This window comes from Staurois parvus, unplaced genomic scaffold (assembly GCF_062004578.1).
Source record: "Staurois parvus isolate SC_StPar_1 unplaced genomic scaffold, SC_StPar_1.0 ptg000243l, whole genome shotgun sequence".
Classification (NCBI taxonomy): Eukaryota; Metazoa; Chordata; class Amphibia; order Anura; family Ranidae; genus Staurois; species Staurois parvus.
Genome location: NW_028318039.1, coordinates 15,705,934 through 15,732,246, shown reverse-complemented (window position 1 = coordinate 15,732,246; position 26,313 = coordinate 15,705,934). Strand labels below are relative to the sequence as shown.

Here is a 26,313-nt window from a genome sequence, read left to right as displayed (position 1 = left end):
ATCAGTGCCAGTCAGTGCCACCTATCAGTGCTGCCAGTCAGTGCCGCCTAACAGTGCCTGTCAGTGCCGCCTAACAGTGCCAGTCAGTGCCGCCTAACAGTGCCATATATCAGTGCCTTTCAGTGCCCATCAGTGATGCCTATCAATGCCCATCAGTGCCACCTATTAGTGCTCATCAGTGCAGCCTATCAGTGCCCATCACTGCAGCCTTAGTGCACATCAGTGAAGGAGAAAAATCACTTATTTACAAAATTTTATAACAAAAACTAAGAAAAGACGTTTTTTTCTTTTTTCAAAAATTTTCAGTGGTTTTTGGTTTGTTTAAGAAAAAATAAAAAACCCAGAGGTGATTAAATACCACCAAAATAAAGCTCTATCCGTCACAAAAAATGATAAAAATTGCATATGGGTACAGTGTTGCATGACCGCGCAATTATCACTCAAAGTGCGGCAGCGCTGAAAGCTGGAAATTGGTCTGGGCAGGAAGGGGGCATAAGTGCCCTGTAGGCTTGTAGTTAAAGCGGTATTAAACCCAAAAACAGAGATGTAATGTATTGCAGCTTACCTATCCTTAGATGTAGTGACTGAATTAGTTTTCTTTTTTATAGATTTCTTTTCATTATTTCACCTGGTCATCCAGCCAGTAACACACTTCCTGTCTTAGGCTGCATTCACATCTCCGCATCATGTGAACGCAAGTTTTTTGGTGCAATTTTGTGCTATACACATAGGGCAGCCCAATCATTTGAACCATCTGCTGTCCGCTTTTGGGATGCCATTAAATATGAATGGCACTACAAGTGCGACATGAATTTTTCATGTGTTCCGTAAACGTTTAGATACGAATGGAGCTTAACATGTCTGCATTCTGGTTGAAGTAGTAAAGCAGACACTTTTAGACAGCAGCATTGTCAGTCTGGGAGAGGGTAGCAGACTAGCAGATTTAGATGAACTTGATTAGCAAATTTAAGATGAACTCCAACTAAAAACTTCAACAAACCGTTTTTTCCTTGTTGGATAAGGCTTCACATAAATGAACAAAAGCTGATAATTGTGAGCAGCCCTGTAAATGTTAAATGGTTTGGCTCAGCCCTCTAACTGCAGCTTCGTCTGGACAGCTTATTCTGTTAAAGCAGATCTCCTGTCAAATTTTTTATTTTTCCATGCAGTGGGGCTGTGCCTGCACTGCATGGAGTAACTGCTTTTTTTTGTCCTCGGGCACAAGGAAAAGCTATACTTCCCCCTCCTCCGATCCTCTGGAAAACCACACTCCCCCACACCCAGTGGTGGACTGTTCCTGGCATCCTCACATCAGTCTATGGGGCATGATGACATCAGAAACAGCCCATTTGCAAGACCACTAGCGCCGGGAGGGACAGGAGCAGTGTGCTTGGAGGATCAGTGATTTAGGTAAGTACAGTCATGCCCAAAAATATTGGCACCCCTGCATTTCTCTCAGATAAAGCACCAATTTGCCCAGAAAATTGTTGCATTTACAAATGTTTTCTTTTGTTTGTATTGATATGACACAAAAAAATTAAGAAGCAAAAAGCCAAATCTGACACATTCCACACAAAAACCTCAAAAATGGACTGAACAAAATTATTGGCACCCAATTTAATATTTGGTAGCACACCCCTTGGAAAAAATAACTGAAATCAATTGCTTCCTGTAACCATCAATGAGTTTCTTACACCTCTCTACTGGAATTTTGGACCACTCCATTTAACCACTCCCATCTGGCCCATGTATATAAACGGCCAGATGGGAGCAGTGCAGGAGTGGGTTGCCGTTCATAAACAGCGCCCGCCATTTTGGACTGTGCGTGCTCCTTTGTGTGAGGTCCCGATCATGTGATCACTGATTGGCCAATTAGTGATCACATGAATAGTTGTAAACAAGATGTCACTTCTGACATCATTGCTCACCAAGTGAGAAATCTGTGAATGATCACAGAGATGACATGGTAAAAGGCTATTCACAACAGCCTTGTACCATGTGACAAGCTGTGACCAATCACAGCTCACACAGTATTTCTCAATGGCTGCAAGAATGCAGCCAGAGAGAAGGAGAAATTATTTATTTTGCAGCCTTTATGGGTGTAAAAGCAATCAGTGTAGGAAAAAAAAAATCTTCATCACCTCCCAGAAGTAGTACGGTGTCACTATGGTGACACTTTACTGCTAGGGTGACAGTATGTTAAAAAAAAACATAAATAATAATATAGAAAAATAAAAATGTAAAAAAATTTTTTTTTTAATTATAATTTTTGGTTATAAACTAATTTGGGTTTTTTTTTTACTAAAAAGATAACTGAATAAAAACACTTTTTTCTAAGTTTTTGGACTTTTTCATGTATATAGAAAAAAAAATAAAAATCCCAGTGGTGAATAAATACCACCAAAATAAAGTTTTATCTGTCTCAAATAAATGCTAAAAAAATTCATATGGGTACAGTGTTGCATGACTGCACAATTGTCATTCAAAGTGTGACAGCGCTGAAAGCTGAAAATTGGCCTGGGCAGGAAGGGGGTAAAAATGTCCGGACTTGAAGTGGTTAAGTGACAATTTAGTGTAAAAAAAAAAATTGTTTTTTTTTTCATTTTCCAAAAACTTGTGGTAAAAAATAAATTCCTCTATTGACTCAACATGCCTCTCAGCAAATAGTTTGGGGTACCTACTTTCCAAAAAGGGGTCGTTTTGGGGGGTGGGGGCATTTTATGCCCAACATTAGAAGTTTATGCCACACATCACTCACTCTTCTAACTACTTGAAGACCAAGCCTTTTCTGACACTTTGTTTACATGAAAAAAATCTGTATTTTTTGCTAGGAAATTACTTTGAACCCCCAAACATTATATATTTTTTAAAGCAGACACCCTAATGAATAAAATTGTGGGTTCTGCATTTTTTTTATCTCACATAGTACTCACGCAGCAATTTTTCAAACGCAAATTTAAAGAAAAAAATACACTTTTTTTTACTTTTAATGCACAAAAACAAAATATATTGGCCAATTATTTGGTAAAATATAAAAGATGATGGTATGCCGAGTAAATAGATACTAAACATGACATGCTTTAAAACTGTGCATGCCCTGTGCAATGTCAACAAACTGCATACAATTTTTAATATCCACAGGCAACTTTTTAAAAAGCTTTTACAAGCTACAATTTTAGATTTACAGAGGAGGTCTAGTACTAGAATTACTGCCCTTGATTTGACATTTGCGACAATACCTCACATACATAGTGCAACCGCTGTTTACATACTGGCACAGGGTCAGCGCTCGTTGGTGCATCTTGATTTTTAAAATTATTTTTACACTGTACCTTTCATTTTTTCTTTGGATCCCTTTTAATGCTATCACAGGGAATGCAAATATCCCCTATAACTTCAATGGGCATTGTCATATATTCTTTTTTTTTTTTTCATTTTAAATATGGGGTCTATCAGACTCTAGATATCTCCTCTGCCCTTACATTATCTAATCTCACCAAGATCAGTGTGATCAGATTCTTTCCTAATTTACAAATGGTGTTGTTTATATCCTGTGTAACTGAAGTTATGAAATTCTCGTAGCTTCCGATTTCTTAGAATATAGAGATGATTGGCACCATTCCAGTCTCCAAACAGCTCTATGGTCAGCTGACAGAAACACCGACTGCATTCTCAGGTTCCCTCGATGGCACAGGACTGCCCGAGAAGGGCGTGGAAGGCAGCGGGGAAGGGGGCATCTTCTCCCACTGCTTTGTAAAAGCAATCCCGCACCTAATTAGCCATTAGGATTGCTTTTTCATGAAAGCCAATCGCCGGCTGAAAAAAATGATACCAGGGTGATGCCTGCAGCTACAAGCATCATCCTGGTATAACCCCTCAAAGTCCAGTGATGTACCAGTACGTCGCTGGTCCTTGTTGCGTATATATGCTATGTTCTTTTTTTTTTTATGTGAGCTGAATGAAAAAAAGAGAAGAAATCTCTGCCAGAAAAAGTGTGTGGTATGCCCACCATTAGATTATACCGCCCTGCATCCACCCACTTCTAATAGTGCCAGTCCAGTGATGTACCAGTAGGTCACTGGTCCTTGTTGGGTGTATATGCTATATTCTTTTTTTTTTTTTTTTTTATGTGGGCTGAATGGAAAAAAAGAGAAGAAATCTCTGCCAGAAAAAGTGTGTGGTATGCCCACCGTTAGAATATACCTCCCTGCATCCATCCACTTCTAATGTGCCACTTCTGAGAGCAAGACCATGTTGCTGTCAGAATAAACAAGTTGGTGCTCCAGCTGAATGACATCCTCATTTCTCAAGCAGGCTTTTCCCCCCTTTCTAAGACGGATATTTACAAGCCTTTGGGGGAAGCCCCGGCAATTAGGTAGCACGGTGCCATATGCGCCAATTTTAAGATTGTACAAATATCTAAATAGTGGCACTCTTGAATAAAAATTTTGGTACCCCATATGGAAAGGATGACACCAAGTCCCAAACTATCTTGCCACTGCTCCCCATGTAGTCTGGGCATCCGGGGGGCTCCATGTGACGATCTTTTCTCTCATAAATTCAAAATTTATATGTATAACCTGTTGCACTCTCACAGGCCTTATACATCTTGACCCCATATCTGGCATGCTTGCTGGGGAGAAATTGTTTGAATGGAAGGCGGCCATAAAAACTAATGAGGGACTCATCAACGCAGTTTTGCTGGGGAGTATAGAAATCTGCAAATTTTTGATTAAGGTGATTTACGAGGGGCTGAATTTTGTGGAGCCGGTCAAATTCAGGGTCACCCTGAGGACCACAGAGTGTGTTGTCATTGAAATGCATAAAACGCATTATATTCTCATATCTATGCCTGGCCATGGCAGCAGAGAACACGGGCATATGATAAATCGGGTTTGTAGACCAATACAACTGCAATTAATTTTTTTCAGTAATGCCCATGTTGAGAGTTAGGCCCAAAAAAACTTTAAATTCGGAAACCGTAATAGGTTTCCATGCAAATGGTCTGGCAAAGTTTGAATTTGGGTTGGCGGCAATAAACGGTTGTGCATATAAATTGCTTTGATCCACAATCAATGCATACAGATCTTGTGTGAAAAACAGCTCCAAAAAATTAAATTTGCTGTTTCCACCTGAATTACGGGTAGGGCAGTGAATGGGGGAAGTACGGGTGCTGCAGAATTTGTGGGCTGCCAATCGGGATTTGCAAGCATATCCACATGGATGTTAGGGGCTCTACCGGCCTGTGTGCAAATTCTTGGTGCAGTTATGGGACTCGCCACGGAGCACGTGGCTGTCAGGGACTGCTTGAACTGCTACAAAAAAATTTACCGGTAAGTGCTAACAGAAATCAGGTCTGATTCTGCGAACGCTGCAGTTTTGTCTGGAATGTATCAAGTGACAGTGACCTACTGACACTGCACTTTCTGGGAGAGAAGGGGGCGGGGGGTAAGCATAGGGGCTAAACACAGGTGCTGGTAGGTGCCGGGGGTGGTCCCGCTAACTATGCATTTTTGGGGACACTATACTAATGTGAACGCTGGTATAGTGCTGATCTGATCAAAGATATATTGATCCATTTAGACACTATACTAGCAATGGAGGTTTTCAAGGGGTTAAATATGATTACTGGTATACTGATGGGCTATCTGGGAGGGGCACGAAAACCGCGGGAGCACGAATCACGTGTATATATACATGATTTTGCGCACCCATGCTTCCCTGTAGCAGTCATAAATTTATGCCAAAATGTATTCTGCGACTTGTATTTGTTAAAAAAGAATCCTAATATGTGTAAATTAATTGGTTTACGTGAAAGTTATAGCATTTACAAATGGCTGTATAGATACTGTAATTTTTTTTTTTTTACTAATAATGGCGGCAATTAGCGACTTATAGTGGGACTGCGACGGACATTCTGACACTGGGGGGAACTGACTTGGTGTCACTGACATCCCCAGTGACACCAATACAGTGATTAGTGCTAAAAAAAAAGCACTGACACTGTACTAATGGCACTGGGCAGGAAGGGGTTAACAATGAGGGGTGATCAAAGGGTTAACTGTGTGCTAGGAGTGTTTTACTGGGGGTCGAGGAGGTGTGTGCTTCACTGTAAGCACACTGCTCTGGATGGCTCTGCTACCTGCGGCGGCGCAGGTAGGGCGTGCACACGGCTCGCGCGTGCCCCCAACCCGGATATGCAAAATCACGTATATACGCGATTTTTCGCACCCGTGCCGCTCTGTAGCAGTATTTCTGCTATAGGGCGGATGGTAAGTGGTTAAAGGCTTCATTTATTTTTCTGAAAACAATAAAATGATGTGCTTTATCAAAAAGGCTGCAATTTTTGTTTCGTCCGTCCACAGCACAAAAGGATTTTGGCTTCCTCAGGTAAGATTTTGCAAACTCCAGTCTGGCTTTTTTATGCTTCTGTGTCAGCAGTGAGGTACTCCTGGTTCTCCTACCATAGTGTCCCTTTTCATTCACATGGTGACGTATAGTGCGAGCTGACACAATTGTACCCTGTGCCTGAAAGTCAGCTTGAATTTGTCTGGAAGTTGATTGAGGTGCTTTATTCCACCATTCGAACAATCCTTTATTGAAATCTTTGATCAATTTTTCTCTGTCGCTCATGTCCATGGAGATTAGCTACAGTGCCATGGGCTGTAAACGTCTTGACAATGTTGTGGACAGTGGACTCAGGAACATTAAGTTCTCTGGAGATGGACTTGTAACCTTGGGATTGTCCTTGCTTTTACACAATTTTTGTTCTCAAATCCTCAGACAATTCTTTGCTGCTTTTTCTCTTCTCCATACTCTGTGTCACACAGAGACACACAACAGAAAAGTTGAGTAAATTTTTCAGCATTTTAACTGGTTGCTGGTGTTATTTCTATATTGTCAGCACCTGTTAATTGATACAGGTGAGTTTAATTACAAATTACAGGAGCATCACAAACTTGGAATGCAATTATTTCTTACAAATTTGAAAAGGTGCCAATAATTTTGTCCAGTCCATTTTTGGAATTTTGCATGGAATGTGTCATAATTGATTTTGTTTCTCCAATCTTCTGTGTTATACCTATACAAACAAAAGAAACATAAGAATGCCTAAACATGTGTAGTTGCAACAGTTTTCTGGGCGAAGTGGTGCTTTATCTGACAGAAATGCTGGGGTGCCAATATTTTTGGCCATGACTGTATATCTCTGCTTACCGAACCCCCTAGACAAACTGCACTGCATGAGAAAATACATTTTTTGCCCAGAATTCTTCTTTAAAGTAAGTTGAAAAATAACAGACTTATTTGCTGGATCACCAGGTTAAACTAAATGAAAAAGAAAGCCTAAAAAAATTCATCCACCACACTTAAGGATTGGTAAGCTGCAACACATTTTTGTTTTTGGGTTTAATACCACTTTAAACCACATCGTATGGTGAGCAGAGTAAAGGAAGCTGCAAATGCACCCAGAAAGCTGACCCATTTTTGTAATGTTTTCCTCGTGTACCTGATATACAGATGCATGGGGAACCTACAGTATATAAATGCATTTTGACAGTTTATTTTTAGGAAACGGTATTGGATATAAATGCATATTGTTATCAGCTTATTTCTTCTTTAACTCACTTACAGTTACATAAACGTCTACATAGGTAGATTTTTAAAAAATAAGAACATAGCCATATACAGTAAGGAAAAGAAAAAAAATGCATCAGTGCATTCTTCGCACCAACCCTTTCATTACAAAATTTCCTAAAATAAAAATATTGAACAAACATGAAAGCCCTTCTGTATTGAAAAGCTATGCAAGCCGGAGTCTTTTATATTTGTGTTTTCAACAAAGAGGAAAACAATAGCTAGATAGTTAGTTAATTATTTAATATTCAGCTGTTCAATCAAATGCCAGTATGATATTTCATCTCGGATATGATGCAGTTGAATAAAACAGTGAAACATAATTAATTTGTATTCACAAATATATCTTTCATTTTACTTTTCTGCAGTCTTCCCTTCTGAGTGCAATTCTGGGTGAACTACCAAAAGATAAAGGCTTTGTGGACATCAGAGGAAGAATTGCCTATGTCTCCCAGCAGCCCTGGGTGTTTTCAGGCACTGTCAGAAGTAACATATTATTTGGGAAAGAATACATTCAAGAGAAATATGAAAGAGTCCTGAGGGTGTGTGCACTGAAAAAGGTATTTATCTAAACAAGGTGTCTGGCTGTAGATTTGTGCTGAATAGTGTTTCAGGCATTTATCAAGACTTTGATTTAGTCTTTCTTGGAAAAAGACAGAGCAGTAGTGATTCAAAGATATCATAAACAGAACTGCCTAGAGCGTGTCATGGAAACTAGAGCTTCATATGACTGTGCAGTTATAGCAATGTTTGCAGACATGAGCTTTATTTGTACAATGAACACTATACTGTAATGTATCACAGTGCTACGTGCACCCCTCTCAGGAATAGCACATATACCACTTGAGAGGTAAGGCTGTAAAAACCATATCCCTAGGTTCACACCTAAGCGTTTTCTGCAGTGTTTTGTAGAAACGCAGTACAATCCATCTAACATGATTTCATATGGGACATGTTTACATCTCCGTGTGTTCATCCAGCGCGTTTTTGGAAAGGGTCTTTTTTGAACGCTAAAAATTGCGTTTTTGGTTCTATAGACGTCTATAAAAACATTTCAGAAAATCATGTAGTGCATTTTTGCTGCGTTTTTAAATCTGCCTAGCAACACGAAAAATAAGAAAAAATTAAGAAAAAAAAAACATGTCAAAAACGCAGGTGCAAAACGCAACACAAAATACAGTGCAGAAACAGCTCAAATGCAAACTGCATAGGTGTGAACCTAGCCTTAAGGTCCACTTCTCACCTGTTTGATGCATTGCATGTGAGGTAATGTTTGTTATCTTGCATATTAATCTGAGTTTCATCAAGGCAACCATTCTTTTCATTGGGCTTTCAACACTACAATGGACCAAAATTGCACCTGCACTATTTTTTTTTTTTTTTTTACAATGCAGCTTACCACAACCCTAAGCAGTGCATTACCATGTCTTCTGGCACATTACAATGCAGGTACATTGGTTTTATGCATTAGGATGCTTTTACACATTATGGGTGTGGCAGTAACTCTAACTTATATCTGTAAAGCCAGCCAAAGTAAATCGGTGCTTTGGATATACAAGGCAAAGAAACAGGTTTACTTAAAGTGGAGCTAAACCCCCGTATCCTTTTCAGCCAAGGAAGCTGCCATCTTAGCCTCTGTGATCAGTTATGAGACCAGCCATTTGGTTTGATAGTTTTGTTGAAAGCACAAGCAAATGTGACAGAATTCATATCATGCCTTGATTGTATTTTTTGAAACTGTTAAATCAATGTGTTTAGTTCTGCTTTACTGTACTTCTAAAACCAAATACCTGTAAGTTTTTGGAGTGATAAGTACCCCTAACAGTTTTTGTATTGTCAGGGGATTTGAAGGAAGAAAGCACCACTCCACGGGTAAAATCAGTGCAACAAAGAAGGCCAGTGCATTTCAAGGGCTACTAAAGACCCTCTTTATCAGGCCACAAGATGCATATAATCAAATATACAATGTATAGTCATATAATAGATTCTTCTATAAATTTAGCGTTAGCTACTGTACTATGATAAAAATACTAAATAAAAAAATTATATAGTATCTTGATAAAAAACTAGAGTAAAATTGAAAACTTGCTAAAACCAAATTAATGGAGGTGTTATGTATGCGTGTGTAGGGGGACAATATAGTGGAGATTTGTTTAACCACTTGCCCTCCAGAGGATTTACCCCCCTTCCTGACCATGCCTTTCTTTTGCTATTCGGCGCTGCACTATTTCAATTGATAATTACATGGTCATGCAATGCTGCACCCAAATGAAATTTATGTCCTTTTTTCACAGAAATAGAGCTTTCTTTTGGTGGTATTTGATCACCTGTGCGCTTTTTATTTTTTGCGCTATAAACAAAAAATGACCACAAATTTTGAAAAAAAACTAACTTTTACTTTTGGCTATAAAAAAAATATAGTAAACTCAAAGTTAGTTATAAATTTAGGCCAAAATGTATTCTGCTACATGGTTTGGTGAAAAAATTCCAATAAGTGTATATTGATTGCTTTGTGTGAAAGTTATATTGTCTACAAACTATGGTATAGATACTGCAATTTACGCCTTTTTTTGCTATACAGCGCTGTGCTATTTTAACTGACAATTGCACGGTCATGCAATACTGTACATAAATGAAATTTATGTCCTTTTTTCACACAAATAGAGCTTTCTTTTGGTGTTATTTGATACCTCTGGGTTTTTTTTTTTGCGCTATAAACAAAAAAAGACCGAAAATTTTGAAGAAAAAAAAAACAATATTTCGTCATAAATTTAGGCCAAAATGTATTTTGCTACATGTGTTTGTTAAAAAAATCCCAATAACAGCATATTAATTGGTTTGTGTGAAAATGGTATAGATAATGAGATAATGGATTGTACACAGCTTTTACTTTCTGACTGCCTATCACATTTTGTGAGGTGCTAAAATGCCAGGACAGTACAAACACCCCCAAATATATTGCTCACACATGCCATGAGTATATGTGGAATTACACCCCAAAATGCATTCTGCTACTTCTACCGAGTATGGGGATACCACATGTGTGAGACTCTTTGGGAGCCTAGCCACATACAGGAGCCTGAAATCCAATGACCACTTTTAAAGCCTGAAGGTGCGTAACTTCATGTGTGGTATGCCCATCATTAGAATATAATATACCGCCCTGCATCCACCCACTTCTAATGGTGGGCACATGTGAAATTTTTATTTTTTTTTAACCTAACAGATTCCTCTATTCACTTTGGACGATGTGGATGAAGAAACCTCTGCCAAAAAATGTTTTCTTTAAATATATACCAAAGCATAGGGGCCATCCACCCACTAGCCACCCAGGCCCCCATGCTTCGGCATATAAGCTCCAAGGAGAAGGGCCCTCCTTTCCCTCTTGTATTGAACTGTATTGTTGCTGTATTGTCTCCCGTTATATTGTAAAGCGCTGAGAAAACTGTTGGCGCTATATAAATCCTGTATAATAATAATATATGCTCTTTTTTAACTGCAGATGAAGATTCTCATCCAACAGCGGTGCACACACTTACTTATGTATATTCTGAGAGCGAGACCCTGTTGCTGTCAGAATAAACAGGTCGGTGTTGCAGCTGAATGGTATTCCTACAAAGAAAATAGCAATGGTTAACAATAAAACAGTATAATCGTATCAGTAGAACAGTAACTCAATAACAAAAAAAACTATTTTTGGTTTTTAAAATGTTTTAATTTTTTTTTGTACTTGTACTTTTTATTCTTTTCTTTTCTTTAAACTTGAATTTAAACAGATTGTAGGGTCTCTCCAAATGCGATAGCCAGTTTCCTGACTACCTAACCTCTTTTGAGACCCTGTGCAAATATGTGCCCTGAACTGTGCCACGCTGTACCCTATACTAATTCTCTCTGGTAGCAACGGAAGCAATCCTTGAGGCACAGATCAGGTTGGCCAGGACACAAGGGGCAAAAAAAGCAGGTGTCATGCCTAATTCCATGTCTTCTACAGACATGACATCTTTTTTGGGGTGTTCTTTATGTTGGCGGTACCAGGAATGGCATTGGGAAAATGCCTCTCATGCAGCTGGCTAACTGCTCTGGGGGTTTGGGCCATAGCACCTTCTGGATACAAAAGGGCCCTGATGATCTCTTCCTGGAATTTTAGGAAGGATCCACTTCATCCAGTTGCTTTGTAAAGCACAAAAACATTATATAGAGCCAATTGAAATAAATAACAGACACTTTTTTTGTACCAGTGTCTGGCTTTTCGGGAAGCTAAATACGGCTTCATCATCTGGTCGTTGAAGTCCACCCCTCCCATGTTAAAGTTATAGTAGTGGACACAGAGGGGCTTCTCAACAACAACAGTTGCTGTGGCAATTTGGATGGTCGTGTCTTTCCTCATTTCTCAAGCAGGCTTATTCCCCCTTTCTAAGATGGGCATTTGCAAGCTGTTGGGGGAAGCCCTGGCGATTTAGTCGCACGGTGCCACATGCGCCAATTCCAAGATTGTACAAATGTCTAAATAGTGGCACGCTTAAATAAAAATTATCCACGGATAAGTGGTACCCCATATGGAAAAAGGATGCCACCAAGTCTCAAACTATCTTGCCACTGCTCCCCATTTCTGGGCATCCGGGGGGCTCCATGTGACTATTTTTTCTTTCATAAATCTGAAACGTATATGTACAGCCTGTTGCCCTCTCACAGGTCTTATACATCTTGAGCCCATATCTGGCACGCTTGCTGGGGAGAAATTGTTTGAATGCAAGGTGGAAAGAAAAAGTAATGAGGGACGTTTTGCTGGGGAGTATAGAAATCTGCAAATTTTTGGTTAAGGCGATTTATGAGGGGCCTAATTTTGTGGAGCCGGTCAAGTTCAGGGTCACCCCGAGGACAACAGAGTGTGTTGTCACTGAAATGCATAAAACGCATTATATTCTCATATCTCTGCCTGGCCATGGCAGTAGAGAACACGGCATATGATGAATCGGGTTTGTGGACCAATACAACTGCAATTGATTTTTTTTAGTAATGCCCATGTTGAGGGTTAGGCCCCAAAAAATTTAAATTCGGAAACCGTAATAGGTTTCCATGCGAATGGTCTGGCAAAGTTTGAATTTGGATTGGCGGCGATAAACTGTTGTGCATATAAATTGCTTTGATCCACAATCAATTCATACAGATCTTACGTGAAAAAACGCTCCAAAAAATCAAGGAGAGTAGTTAAATTTGCTGTTTCCACCTGAATTCTGAGTTGGGCAGTGAATAGGGAACATACAGGTGCTGCAGAATTTGTGGGCTGCCAATTGGGATTTGCAGGTACATCTGGAAGGACACTAAGGGGCTCTACGGGCCTGTGTTCGAATTCTTGGTGGCTGCGGGACATTACTTGTTTTCGCCACTGCACCAGCTTGTACTGCACTTATGGGACTCGCCACAGAGTACCTGGCTGTCAGGGACTGCTCGAACTGCTACAAAAAAAAACAAAACACATCACCAAGTAATACTGCAGTGCTGGTATGTATAAGACCAGGATATACTAGGCCGCTGGTGCTCGACAGTTCACCTAAATGTAGAGCGGTACTAGTACTGGCACGCTGCTGCATATGAGAGTCACCATGCGATTGTAACATCTCAGCAACCTAGGAACAGGGTTGGGTACACCTGATTTTAGCAGAGACCTCTTCTCCTTCATCTGAACTATCTGTCAGGGTACCGCTGCTGTCTACAGGTTTGTATTCTGAGCTGGATTTGGTCAGTGAGGCTTCCCCTTCGCTCTCACCTGACATGCTCAAAATCCTGTAGGCCTCTTCACTAGAGTACCTTTTGTTGGACATTTAGGCCACTAAATTTATAGGTACCTAGTGCGACTCACAGGAAAAAAAGGACCTGGCTGTCAGGGACTGCTTGAACCGCTACAAAAAAAGTGTACCTGTAAGTGCTAACAGAGATCAGGCATGATTCTGCGGACGCTGCGGTTTTGTGTGCAATATATCAAGTGACCGTGATCTACTGACACTACACTTACTGGGGAAGGGTGGTAAGTGTAGGGGCTAAACGCAGGTGCTGGCAGGTGCCTGGGCTGATCCCGCTAACACTGCATTTTTGGGGACACTATACTAATATGAATGCTGGTATAGTGCTGATCTGATCAAAAATATTGATCCGTTCAGACACTATACTAGCAATGGAGGTTTATTGTGTATGTGAGCATGTTTCTGGCAATCAAGGGGTTAAATGTGATGAGCGGTGTAATGACTGGCAATCTGATGCTAACTGACGCTAACGCTATCTGAAGTCGCCAGTGACACTAATACAGTGATCAGCAAAAAATCTGTACACTGTACTAATGACACTGGTGACAGGGCAGTGAAGAGGTTACCTGGGGGGTGATCAAGGGGTTAAATTTGACCTAAAAGTGTTCTGTGTGTGTGTGTGCTGTTTTACTAACTGTGTCTTCTTTTTTCTCTCTCTGGGATGGAATGTGCCCAGAGACAGAAGATTTCATCATTAACCTTCCTGTACCTGTGTTAAACACAGGTACAGGAAGATCCCTGATAGGACAGGGACAATCATCCGATTTAGGCCGAACATCACTGGCCTAAATCTGATGACTGATCCCTTGGGGAACGAGTTACAGCACCCGCGAGTCAGCAGGGGAGCCCACTATCACCGCGGGAGCGCGAATCACATATATATATATAAAGTACTTCACAGAAGTGAGTACGCCCCTTACATTTTTGAAAATATTGTATTATATCTTTTCATGTGACAACACTGAAGAAATGACACTTTGCTACAATGTGACGTAGTGAGTGTACAGCTTGTAAAACAGTATACATTTGCTGTCCTCTCAAAATAACTCAACACACAGCCATTAATGTCTAAACCAGTGGCAAGGTGTTTTCTTCACCAGGGAAAGAATTCTTCGGTCATCCACCACAGTTGTTTTCTGTGCTCTTCCGGCTCCTTTGGTGTTGCTGAGCTCACCGGTGCGTTCCTTCTTTTTAAGAATGTTCCAAACAGTTGTTTTGGACACGCCTAATGTTTTTGCTATCTCTCTGATGGGTTTGTTTTGTTTTCTCAGCCTAATGATGGCTTGCTTCACTGATAGTGACAGCTCTCTGGATCTCATCTTGAGAGTTGACAGCAACAGATTCCAAATGCAAATAGCACACTTGAAATGAACTCTGGACCTTTTATCTGCTCATTGTAATTGGGATAATGAGGGAATAACACACACCTGGCCATGGAACAGCTGAAAAGCCAATTGTCCTATTACTCTTGGTCCCTTAACAAGTAGGAGGCACATATGCAAACTGTTGTAATTCCTACACCGTTCACCTGATTTGGATGTAAATACCCTCAAATTAAAGCTGACAGTCTTCAGTTAAAGCACATCTTGTTTGTTTCATTTCAAATCCATTGCGGTGGTGTATAGAGCCAAAAATGTTAGAATAGTGTCGATGTCCCAATATTTATGGACCTGACTGTATGTTCCACATTAATAGTTATGCTACCAAAATTAGTGTGTGCAGTAAATTGCCTCCAGCATTGTTCCTGTTTCTTCTAGCTGGATACTGCCATTTTGTTGATGCCCAAAGCAATCACTTCCTCATTGAGAAGGAACCGGTCTACTTTCGATGCGTGTGTACAGCTGTCTCAGAAGCGGTTCTGTAGACCATTTTCTGTCAAACAGATATTCTAGAAAACCAGCACTTGATCACCACTCGCAGCCAATAGCTGCAAGCTCTTATCAATGTATTCTGGTTGGGGGGAGGGGAGTCCCCTTGTCAGAATAAAATATCTCAGCGGGAGAGATCCCTGCATCAATATTGATTCTGTTGTTGCAGGGATTTGTCAGTTTATTCTTTGTTCAACCTATTGGTTGAACAAAAAAACCTGTATGTCTGTACCCAGCTATAGTCTCAAAAACTATATGTCACTTTCTGTAATTAAAATGTTTTCACTTCCAGCTTTAATTGTATGCCTTGGCTCAGCTAAAGGAGAAGGCTACGGTAGCTGGCAGTACTCTTATCCATAGCTATTGATGCTGATGAAGAGTGAGAAATTAGAGAATATCACGGAGATAAGATAATACACTATCCTTGTATGTATAAGGTTGAGTTACTAAAACTGGAGAGTGCAAAATCTGGTGCAGTTCTGCATAGAAACCAATCAGCTTCCAGGTTTTTTCATCAAAGCTTAATTGAACAAGCTGATGTTAGAAGATGATTGGCTACCGTGTACAACGACACCAGATTTTGCACTCTCCAGTTTTAGTAAATCAAGCACTTTGTGTCTTTTGTATCTCCCTGGCAGCAAAGTTTGTCCTGCCACCTCTCCTGATTTCCTTTTCTCTCGCCTTAATCTGTCCTCAATCAGCACAGTCTGTATAACACCGGCCATAGACAGTGCAATTCTCTTTCCATCAACCATGGGTTACAGTAAAGACTATAGCTCGATTCCCCCATGAACATAGTCAGTGTTGTGTTCTCCTGGAAAATGAGTTGGGGGGGGGAGGGCTGTCCCCTCCGGGAAACCTCAGTGATTACTGCTAGTGGCTATAATAGTAGGGCAGTACAGTGGCTAAATGGTTAGCACTTCCACCTGGCAGTACTAGGGTTGTTGGTTCGAATCCCAGCCATGACACCACCTGCCTGGAGTTTGCATGTTCTCTCTGTGCCTGCATGGGTTTCCTCCGGGTACTCCAGTTTCCTCCCACACTCCAAAGACCTGCTGGTAGATTAATGGGATCCTGTCTAAATTGGCCCTAGTATGTGTATGTATGTATGTGAGTTAGGGACCTTAGATAGTATGCCCCTTGAGGGTTAGGGACTGATGTGAATGTACAATATATATGTGTAAAGCGATGCGTAAATTGATGGCGCTATATACAGTCAGGTCCATAAATATTGGGACATCGACACAATTCTAAAATTTGTGGCTCTATACACCACCACAGTGGATTTGAAATGAAACAAACAAGACGTGATTTAACTGCAGACTGTCAGCTTTAATTTGAGGGTATTTACATCCAAATCAGGTGAACGGTGTAGGAATTACAACAGTTTGCATATGTGCCTCCCACTTGTTAAGGGACCAAAAGTAATGGGACAATTGGCTTCTCAGCTGTTCCATGGCCAGGTGTGTGTTATTCCCTCATTATCCCAATTACAATGAGCAGATAAAAGGTCCAGAGTTCATTTCAAATGTGCTATTTGCATTTGGAATCTGTTGCTGTCAACTCTCAAGATGAGATCCAAAGAGCTGTCACTATCAGTGAAGCAAGCCATCATTAGGCTGAAAAAACAAAAGAAACCCATTAGAGAGATAGCAAAAACATTAGGCGTGGCCAAAACAACTGTTTGGAACGTTCTTAAAAAGAAGGAACGCACCGGTGAGCTCAGCAACACCAAAAGACCCGGACCATGATGATGTCTATGCATTCCAGACTTCAGGCTGTAATTGACTGCAAAGGATTTTCAACCAAGTATTAAAAAGTGAAAGTTTGATTTATGATTATTATTCTGTTCCATTACATTTGGTCCCTTAACAAGTGGGAGGCACATATGCAAACTGTTGTAATTCCTACACCGTTCACCTGATTTGGATGTAAATACCCTCAAGCTGGCAGTCTGCAGTTAAAGCACATCTTGTCATTTAATTTCAAATCCATTGTGGTGGTGTATAGAGCCAAAAATGTTAGAATTGTATCGATGTCCCAATATTTATGGACCTGACTGTAAGTACTTGAAATAAATAAATAAATAATAGCTGCTAGCAGTTATTGCATGTAAAACCTGACAGGCTGGTTGTACACAAGTTGATCAGTTGATCAACTTGGATACATTCAGCCTGCCCATACATGATTCGAACCGTCTATGGTCAGCTTTATACCTGTTGTTTCCTCCCTGCTTAGTAAATCTTAAAGCTGTCAAGCAGATCAGCATCTAGTGACTCACTGATTTGAAGCACAGTGCCAAGATTACATAGCAACTATTTACTGGTTTAAACAGCATAGACCCTTATTTTTAATGTTTTACATAGCTATACCTGCAAAAGGGACCAGCATGAAGTCATCTATGATGACTTAATTTTCTGGCTAAAGTTCCACTTTAACTGCCACTGTTCCAGGCTGCACTTATTTTCCTTCTTTTTCTTCCCATTACTCCATTCAGCCTTTGGGAGGCAATAGATGGAGCCCTGTGTAACTCCAAGTTGTGATCAGAAGACCTTAGGCTCAGGACTCTCCTTCCTTTCCCAATTGACAGCGTTGGGTGCCTGAGTGGCCATCAACAAGGACCGTTGCTGGCACATGTTAGGAAGGAGAGTGAGTTACATGCTCCCCATACCCAGAAGGAACAGATATTTTTCTTTAACCTTAGTAATCTAATGGAGCGACAGGAAGTGAAAGGACAGTAAGTTTGCACTGCTGGGGAGGGAAACCGTTAATTTAAGCACAAACATATTCTAAGAAGTATAGTTACATACTATAGTTTATAAGGTTGAAAAAAGGCACAGATTCATCACGTTCAACCTATGTTTAAATGTGCATGTGATTTTTATTCTCTAACAATTCCCATAGCCCTGTATATTCTGCTTACTGAGGCAGATATCTAAAAGTTTTTATGAAAGCAAAATACAAATTTTGACATTTGTGGATGAATTCCCACAGAAAGTTTCAGATAGTATATAAAATTACTTTTTTATTACTCTAACTTATTCACAGAGAGGGGTGTGCATGTTTTTAACCTACTGTGCATTCTACTTTTGTGTATTGATTTTTTGTATTAAAGTGGTTCTGAAGGCTGAAAATTTTTGACCTTCATGCATTCTATTCATGAAGGTAAAAAAGCCTTCAGTGTGCAGCTCCCCCCTCAGCCCCTTCTAATACTTACTTGAGCTTGATCTTGATCCATCGATGTGCACGAGAGCAGCTGCTCTCCTAGGTCTCTCACACATTGGCTCCTGCTGCTGTCAATCACAGCCAGTGAGGAAGGAGCAGAGGATGGGGCAGAGCTGTGTTTTGTGTGTCTTATGGACAGACAGAGGCAGCTCGGGAGTGAGCACGCACACATGCTTGCAACCTGCTTGCTCTGGGGGCACTTAGCAGGTGGGAGGAGTCAGGAGCACCAACAGGGGACCTGAGAAGAGGAGGATCAGGGCTGTTCTGTACAAAACCATTGCACAGAGCAGGTAAGTATAAAATGTGTTTTATTTAAAAAAAAAGAATCTGAACTTTTAATATCATTTTACAAAGTTACAATATTGTTGCTATTATGTTGCTGTAACCCTCACAGGACATGCTGCAGTTAGATGACGGTGACCTGACTATGATCGGGGATCGAGGTGTTACACTAAGTGGAGGACAGAAAGCACGTGTGAATCTAGCCAGGTAGATCATTTAGTATTGAGTAATATGTAATAATGTAGTATAAGCTAGGCTCAATATAATAGGCAACGATGTAACATGTACATGCTTGTGGTACTTGACTGTAGTTCAGAATGTTACACGGGTTCTGTTAGCTATGGAATATTTGATCATAAATTGATAAATTACCACTATATTTGGGAAAAATTATAGAATACCTAACTAAACCTAATTCTAACTAAAGCTAGCACACTAACAAAACGATTGTGCAGCTATATGGCTGAAAAAACAGTGTAAAATTAATTCATCTATTGCTCATTGCGCACTGTTGACCACTTTGGCTGAACTAAATTCACAGTTCCTCATGTGTAAGACTCACCATAGACATTACAATCTGAATGTACGTTTGTACAAAATAAACTTTATATTTGCCAAACCTATGTAATATAGAAACCTACCTAAACTATTCAGTTATCTTATATCCAGTCAGACATGCCCTTGTACTACACTATTGTTTTGTTAGATCTAAAGGAGATTGTACCTCCGGAGTTTAAAGTGTGTAGTGAGCTTAAAGCTACCCATACTGCTTTGAGCCATGCAAAGATAGGGCGATCTTAGACAAACTGAACCCAAGCTACATAAATGATCATACACAGTCACTACATTTTCTGTGCAAAAGTTCATTTATTTCAGTAATGCAACTTAAATGGTGAAACTAATATATGAGATAGACTCATTACATACAAAGCAAGATAGTTCAAGCTGTGATTTGTCATAATTGTGATGATTATGGCTTACATTACAGCTCATGAAAACCCCAAATCCACAATCTCAGAAAATTAGAATATTGTGAAAAGGTGCAATATTCTAGGCTCAAAGTGTCCCACTCTAATCAGCTAATTAAGCCATAACACCTGCAAAGGGTTCCTGAGCCTTTAAATGGTCCCTCAGTCTGGTTTAGTTGCAATCACAATCATGGGAAAGACTGCTGACCTGACAGTTGTATTGCAAAAGAAGTTGGATGTTCCCAAAGTGCTGTATCAAAACACATTAATAGAAAGTTATGTGGAAGGGAAAAGTGTGGAAGAAAAAGGTGCACAAACAGCAGGGATGACCGCAGCCTGGAGAAGATTGTCAGGAAAAGGCCATTCAAAAGTGTTTCACAAGGAGTGGACTGAGGCTGGAGTCAGTACATCAAGAGCCACCACACACAGACAGATCCTGGACATGGGCTTCAAATGTCGTATTCCTCTTGTCAAGCCGCTCCTGAACAACAAACAACGTCAGAAGCGTCTTACCTGGGCTAAAGAAAAACAGACCTAGTCTGTTGCTCAGTGGTCCAAAGTCGTCTTTTCTGATGAGAGCAACTTTTGCATCTCATTTGGAAACCTAGGACCCAGAGTATGGAGGAAGAATGGAGAGGCACACACTGCAAGATGCTTGAAGTCCAGTGTGAAGTTTCCACAGTCTGTGTTGATTTGGGGAGCCATGTCATCTGCTGGTGTTGGTCCACTGTGCTTCATTAAGTCCAGGGTCAACGCAGCCGTCTACCAGGAAATTCTGGAGCACTTCATGCTTCCTTCCACAGACAAGCTTTATGGGGATGCTGACTTTCCAGCAGAACTTGGAACCTGCCCACACTGCCAAAAGCACCAAAACCTGGTTCAATGACCGTGGGATTACTGTGCTTGATTGGCCAGCAAACTCGCCTGACCTGAACCCCATAGAGAATCTATGGGGCATTGCCAAGAGAAAGATGAGACATGAGACCGAACAATGCAAAAGAGCTGAAGGCCGTTATTGAAGCATCCTGGTCTTCCATAACACCTCAGCAGTGCCACAGGCTGATCGCTTCCATGCCTTGCTGCATTGAGGCAGTCATTGCTGCAAAAGGGGCCCAAACCAAGTACTGAGTACATATGCATGCTTATACTTTTCAGAGGTCCGATACTGTTCTATGTACAATCCTTGTTTTATTGATTGCATGTAATATTTTAATTTTCTGAGATTGTGTATTTGGGGTTTTCATGAGCTGTAAGCCATAATCATCACAATTATGACAAATCACAGCTTGAACTATCTTGCTTTTGCATGTAATGAGTCTATCTCATATGTTAGTTTCATCTTTTAAGTTGCATTACTGAAATAAATGAACTTTTTCACGATATTCTAATTTTTCGAGTTTCATCTGTATGTACAAGGCAAGTTTGATAAGCCAGAATATAATTCTTTACCTTATACTCATTCCAATTATAGTCGATCAATCAATCAAATGATCTGACTGATAGAACTCTATATGGGTATCTAAAGGATGTCTAAGAGGGCCTATGCATGCAAAGATGTATTGAATAGAATACTTGTTTTAGAAGTTTCATGGTAATAATTTGCATGTGTATGAGTTGCCAACAGCATTTCTGAGCTGTATGTGTGCACAACTTGGACCATTTCCTTTATTCCCCACATGATTTGAGCAGTTGTCACAAACGCTATATGTACCACTGGTTATATTGCTATTTTGCGTAAGCTCACAAGATTCTAAATGTATTCTATTTTGTAAATGTATTCTATTTTGTAAATGTATTCTATTTTGTGATGGAGTATAATGGAGTAAAATGTGATGGAGTATAACGGGGTGATGGCCTTTAGGCTGGGAAGTGAAAATTTTGTGTAGGCAACATAAGATAACTTTTAAATATATATATTTTTTTGCTGAATGCAGCTTTACAAATTTTGCTATCCAAATACTCACATAAAGAATGTTGCATGAAGGTTGATAATTTGCTTATTCTTGCTCTACAGGGCAGTTTATCAAGATGCTGACATTTATCTTTTGGATGATCCCCTGAGTGCTGTTGATGCTGAGGTCGGGAGGCATTTGTTTGACAAGTATGTATACTTTTTTGCTTCCGATGTATGTCTTTGTAAGTTCCCTTTCCATAACAAGTCACAAATTGAGTCGATTTATAGAAAAATGAGTAATTTCCAAATTATACAAATTAGTTGAAAAAAAATGCAAGGATTACTACACACAATAGGTACAATTAACTAAGCTATAATGATATTTTTTTGCCTTTTTAAAAACTTTTTTTTTTTAAGGGAAAGCCTTGACTAACAACTGTTATTTCCAACAACAAGAGCTGAAAATAATAAAGCATGGCCAAAAATAACTATCGTTAAGGCAAATGTGTTTTGGTTTGGTGACACAGACAACAAAAACATAAAAGGGTTCTAACCTTTCATACCCTGAAAAAAAAAATAATTGGAGAGGAATTCTAGTCCATTCCATGACTGACTTCCTGATACAGTAATAAAAACGGTGGACCCTTTGATGCACATGGCCACTTGTAGTCACCACCAGAGATGCATATAGCAGGAAGACAACACAGCAGCAAATGTGGGAGAATCGCCACCCCCATAACAAGAAGTACCTGAATAAGGACCTTCATGACTGGATCACTAGGTTTTATTTTAATTATAGCTGCAAATTTTAAAACATTAAAAATAACTTTTAAAATGACGTTGCCATTCGAAAGATTGTGAAATTTTAGGTACTGGGCTTAATTATACTTAAAAATTAATTCATAAAGTACATAGCCTCTAAATCATCAGTGTATACTGTATGGCACCACCATTTCAAATGTCTTCTTCATATTGCATTTGTGTGTGCAAATAGACTTTATGGGATATTATTAAAAATAATAAGTTATAAATATTTGTTAAAAATGTATGGTTTGGCAGATACTTTGGGTTGGGATGTATATTGTGTGTTTTATTAGTACATGTGAAAAACTTGGATACAGCTTTAGACAGTAGTGGGGACATAAAATATGAGTAAAACCACAGCAAAAGAAATAAGGGCTTCTCCCTATTTATCTACTGGCATTTTACAGTAGAACTCCCCGGTTCTTGGAGAGACACCGAAAACACATACATTAAGTAATTTTTTGATCAGTGTCCATGGAGCATTCTTGTGAGTCACAAAGGGCACCCTATTGAAAAACCCGCTGCTGATTGCTTGATGTGCACCCTTGCTGTCACTCACTGAGATTGATTTGTGATGTCTTTTTGTGCATGGGGCTTTTGTAGTAATAGGGTCTGTAAAATCTGGTTAGAAAGATGAGTGGTTCATTTGTGTATCCTATCCATTATATTGTAATATATTTTATATAATACCATATACAGCTGACAAAGATGGCAATTTTGACAAAGCTTTAGCTAGTATTAGGCAGTTTTGTCATACTAATCAAAGCTTTTTTTGGCCATACTTCTCTTGTGGCTCACAGGAGTGCACTTACTTTTGCTCTCCTGTGACCCAGAGTTAGCTTGAAGAAGGGTATTGCCTGCTATCAGCTAATGCCACAGAGCTGCTGCAGGCTCTGGAAGGATCCAACCAAATTGTCGTGATCCACCCAGCTGCCTGATTGATAGCTGGTGCGTGGTTGAGTGCCAAAGCCATCTGCACCCACTCCCTCTCCTGCCCAGCGCTCCAATGAGCACTGGAGGGGCATGGCGGAGAGCAAAAGTTAACATTCACTGTTCTGTGCACCAGAAGACTGAGAACTAAGTGATCTGCAGTCATGTGTTTCTGTACCCCAAACTTCTTTTTTAAGAGTTCACAAACCTAGAGAACTTATTGCATGAGCTCATTATTGCACTGCAACAATACACAGATAACTGAACTGAGGACACACCCACACATGCATGTACTATGGTATGTGTTTGGGCAGTCTGATGAAAACTTGAAAGAAAAAAACACAATTTTTTAATTTTTTAAATTTAAAAATGAAAATGTCTCTTTCTTGCACCCCAAAATTACTAATGATTCCCAATTCCATGAAGGCATAGCCAAATCAAGGTATACTAAGCTATTCACTTATCACCCTAAAATCAGCACACCTAGATTAGCATCTTTGAGGCAACTGTCATGAATTGATCACAGGCTGGATTGGTTAATGCACCAGTCCATGCCACTTCTGCCAGTCTTGCTGAGCTATACCAGGGCCTCTGCAACCTGCACATATCCAGGCTTGGTCTGCCCTTTTTTATTATCTAACCCAAATACTCTTTAACCTTTTGGGATCCTTTAATTATATGAGTCAAGCTCTGTATTCACAAAATAATGAGATTCTCCTTTCACTATTTGCATAACACAGTTACATAATTAGTCTGGCTGAAAAAAGACAAAAGTCCATGCAGTTCAACCCCCCCCCCCCAAATAAAGGTATAATCCTATACCCACCATTGATCCAGAGGAAGGCAAAAAATACCAGGAAAGCATGACCCAATTTGCTCCTGCAGGGGAACAAATTCCTTCTTGATCCCCCGAGAGGCAATCGAATATTCCCTGGATCAATTTTACCTATAAATGTTAGTATCCAGTTATATTATGTGTACCTAGGAAAGAATCCAGACCTTTTTTAAAGCAATCCACTGGGCTGGCTAAAACCAACTCTTGAGGGAGTTTATTCCACATTTTCACAGCTATTATTTTGAAGAAACCTTTCCATATTTGGAGATTAAATCTCTTTTCCTCCAGACGTAAAGAGTGCCCCCTTGTCCTCTGTGATGACCTAAGGGTGAATAACTAGACCGAGTTCACTATATGAACCACTGATATATTTATACATGTTGATCATATCCCCCTTTACTCTCCTCTTCTCAAAAGTGAATAAATTCAGTTCCTCTAATCTTTCCTCATAGCTGAGCTCCTCTGTGCCTCTTATCAGTTTGGTTGCCCTTCTCTGCACTTTCTCCAGTTCCCTAATGTTCTTTTTATGAATTGGTGCCCAAAACTGAACAGCATATTCTAGATGATGTCTTACTAATGATATTTACAGGGGTAGAATGATATCTTTCTCTCTGGAGTCTATCTATACCTCTTTTAATACAGAGAGGATTTTGCTCGCCTTGGAAACCGCAGCTTAGAAACTCCCAGATTCTTCTCCACCACTGATTCCCCCAGTTGTACTCCCCATAGTATGCATGATGCATGTCCCCCAAGTGCATACCTTACATTTTTCAACATTGAACCGTATTTGCCACGTAGTTGACCAATTAAACAGTGCATTGATGTCGGCTTGTAAATTGGAGACATCCTGCAAGGACGTTATTCCATTGCAAAGGTTGGTATCATCTGCAAAGACTGAAATGGGATTTTTAATCTCAGACCCTATATCGTTTATAAATATATTAAAAAGTAAGGGTCCAAACACTGAACCTTGTGGTACACCACTGACAAACCTAGACCATTCAGAGTATGAATCCTTAACCACTACTCTCTCAATACGATCTTTTATCCAGTTTTCTAACCATTTACATACCGATTTTTCATTCCTGTAGACTTTACCTTACACATTAGCCATGTGTGGGGAACTGTGTCAAACGCTTTTGCAAAATCCAAGTATACCACAGCCACTGCTCTGTCCAAGGTTTTGCTCACCTCCTCATAAAAAGAAATCAGATTTGTTTGACAACTTCTGTCTTTCATGAATCCATGCTGTCTGTTGCTTAAAATATTATTTTCAAGCAAGAACTCATCTATGTGGTCTTTTATTAAACTCTCCAGTATCTTTCCAACTATAGAAATTAAACTAATAGGTCTATGATCCCTTTTTAAATATAGGCACCACATTGGCCTTACGTCAATCCAGTGGTACTATGCCAGTCATTAAAGAGTCCTTAAAAATTAGAAATAATGGCTTTGAAATGACAGAGCTCAATAGGACCTGTGGGTGTATCCCATCCTGTCCAGGTGCTTTATTCACCTTTGTTCTATCTAAATATTTCTGGATCATATCACTTTTGAGCCAATGTGGATCATCTGGGACTATGTCAATACCATGCCCATTGTGAACTCCCCCATGCTCCTTTGTATACACAGAGCTGAAGAAGGTATTTAATAAATTTGCCTTCTCTTTGTCCCCAGTCACCCACTCTACATTATTTTGTAAAGAGCCTACATGCTCGGACCGGATTTGTTCTGCTATTTTTTGCAATCGTTTTCAATTTTTGCGGCTTTTATTTCCTTTTTACATATTCTGTTATATTCTTTGTAATGCTTAAATGATAATAGCTTTCCTTCATTTTAATATTTAATAAAAGATCTTTTCTTATTATTTATAGCTTTTTCAAGTTTGGCCGTAAGCCACATACAGTAGGTTTGATTTTTAGCCTTTTAAACTTGTTGCCCATGGGAATATATTTTGCAGAGTGTTCACATACAGTCTTTTTGATGAACTCCCATTTCCGTGGTGTGTTCATTGATGCAAATATTCCCTCCCAGTCTAAGTGTTAGCTCTCTTAAATTTGAGCGGTTTTAT

The 26,313-nt window shown here is 39.8% G+C and overlaps 1 protein-coding gene across 1 annotated transcript in view; it reads left to right on the top strand.

Annotated features, from left to right (window-relative positions):
* ABCC4 (ATP binding cassette subfamily C member 4 (PEL blood group)) overlaps positions 1–26,313 on the top strand; it is a 400,044-nt gene that overhangs the window by 144,766 nt on the left and 228,965 nt on the right. The window contains exons 11-13 of the mRNA XM_089680483.1: positions 8,004–8,195; positions 18,924–19,018; positions 21,794–21,880. Of these exons, the coding sequence (XP_089536609.1) occupies positions 8,004–8,195; positions 18,924–19,018; positions 21,794–21,880 (374 nt within the window). The remainder of the gene's footprint in view (positions 1–8,003; positions 8,196–18,923; positions 19,019–21,793; positions 21,881–26,313) is intronic.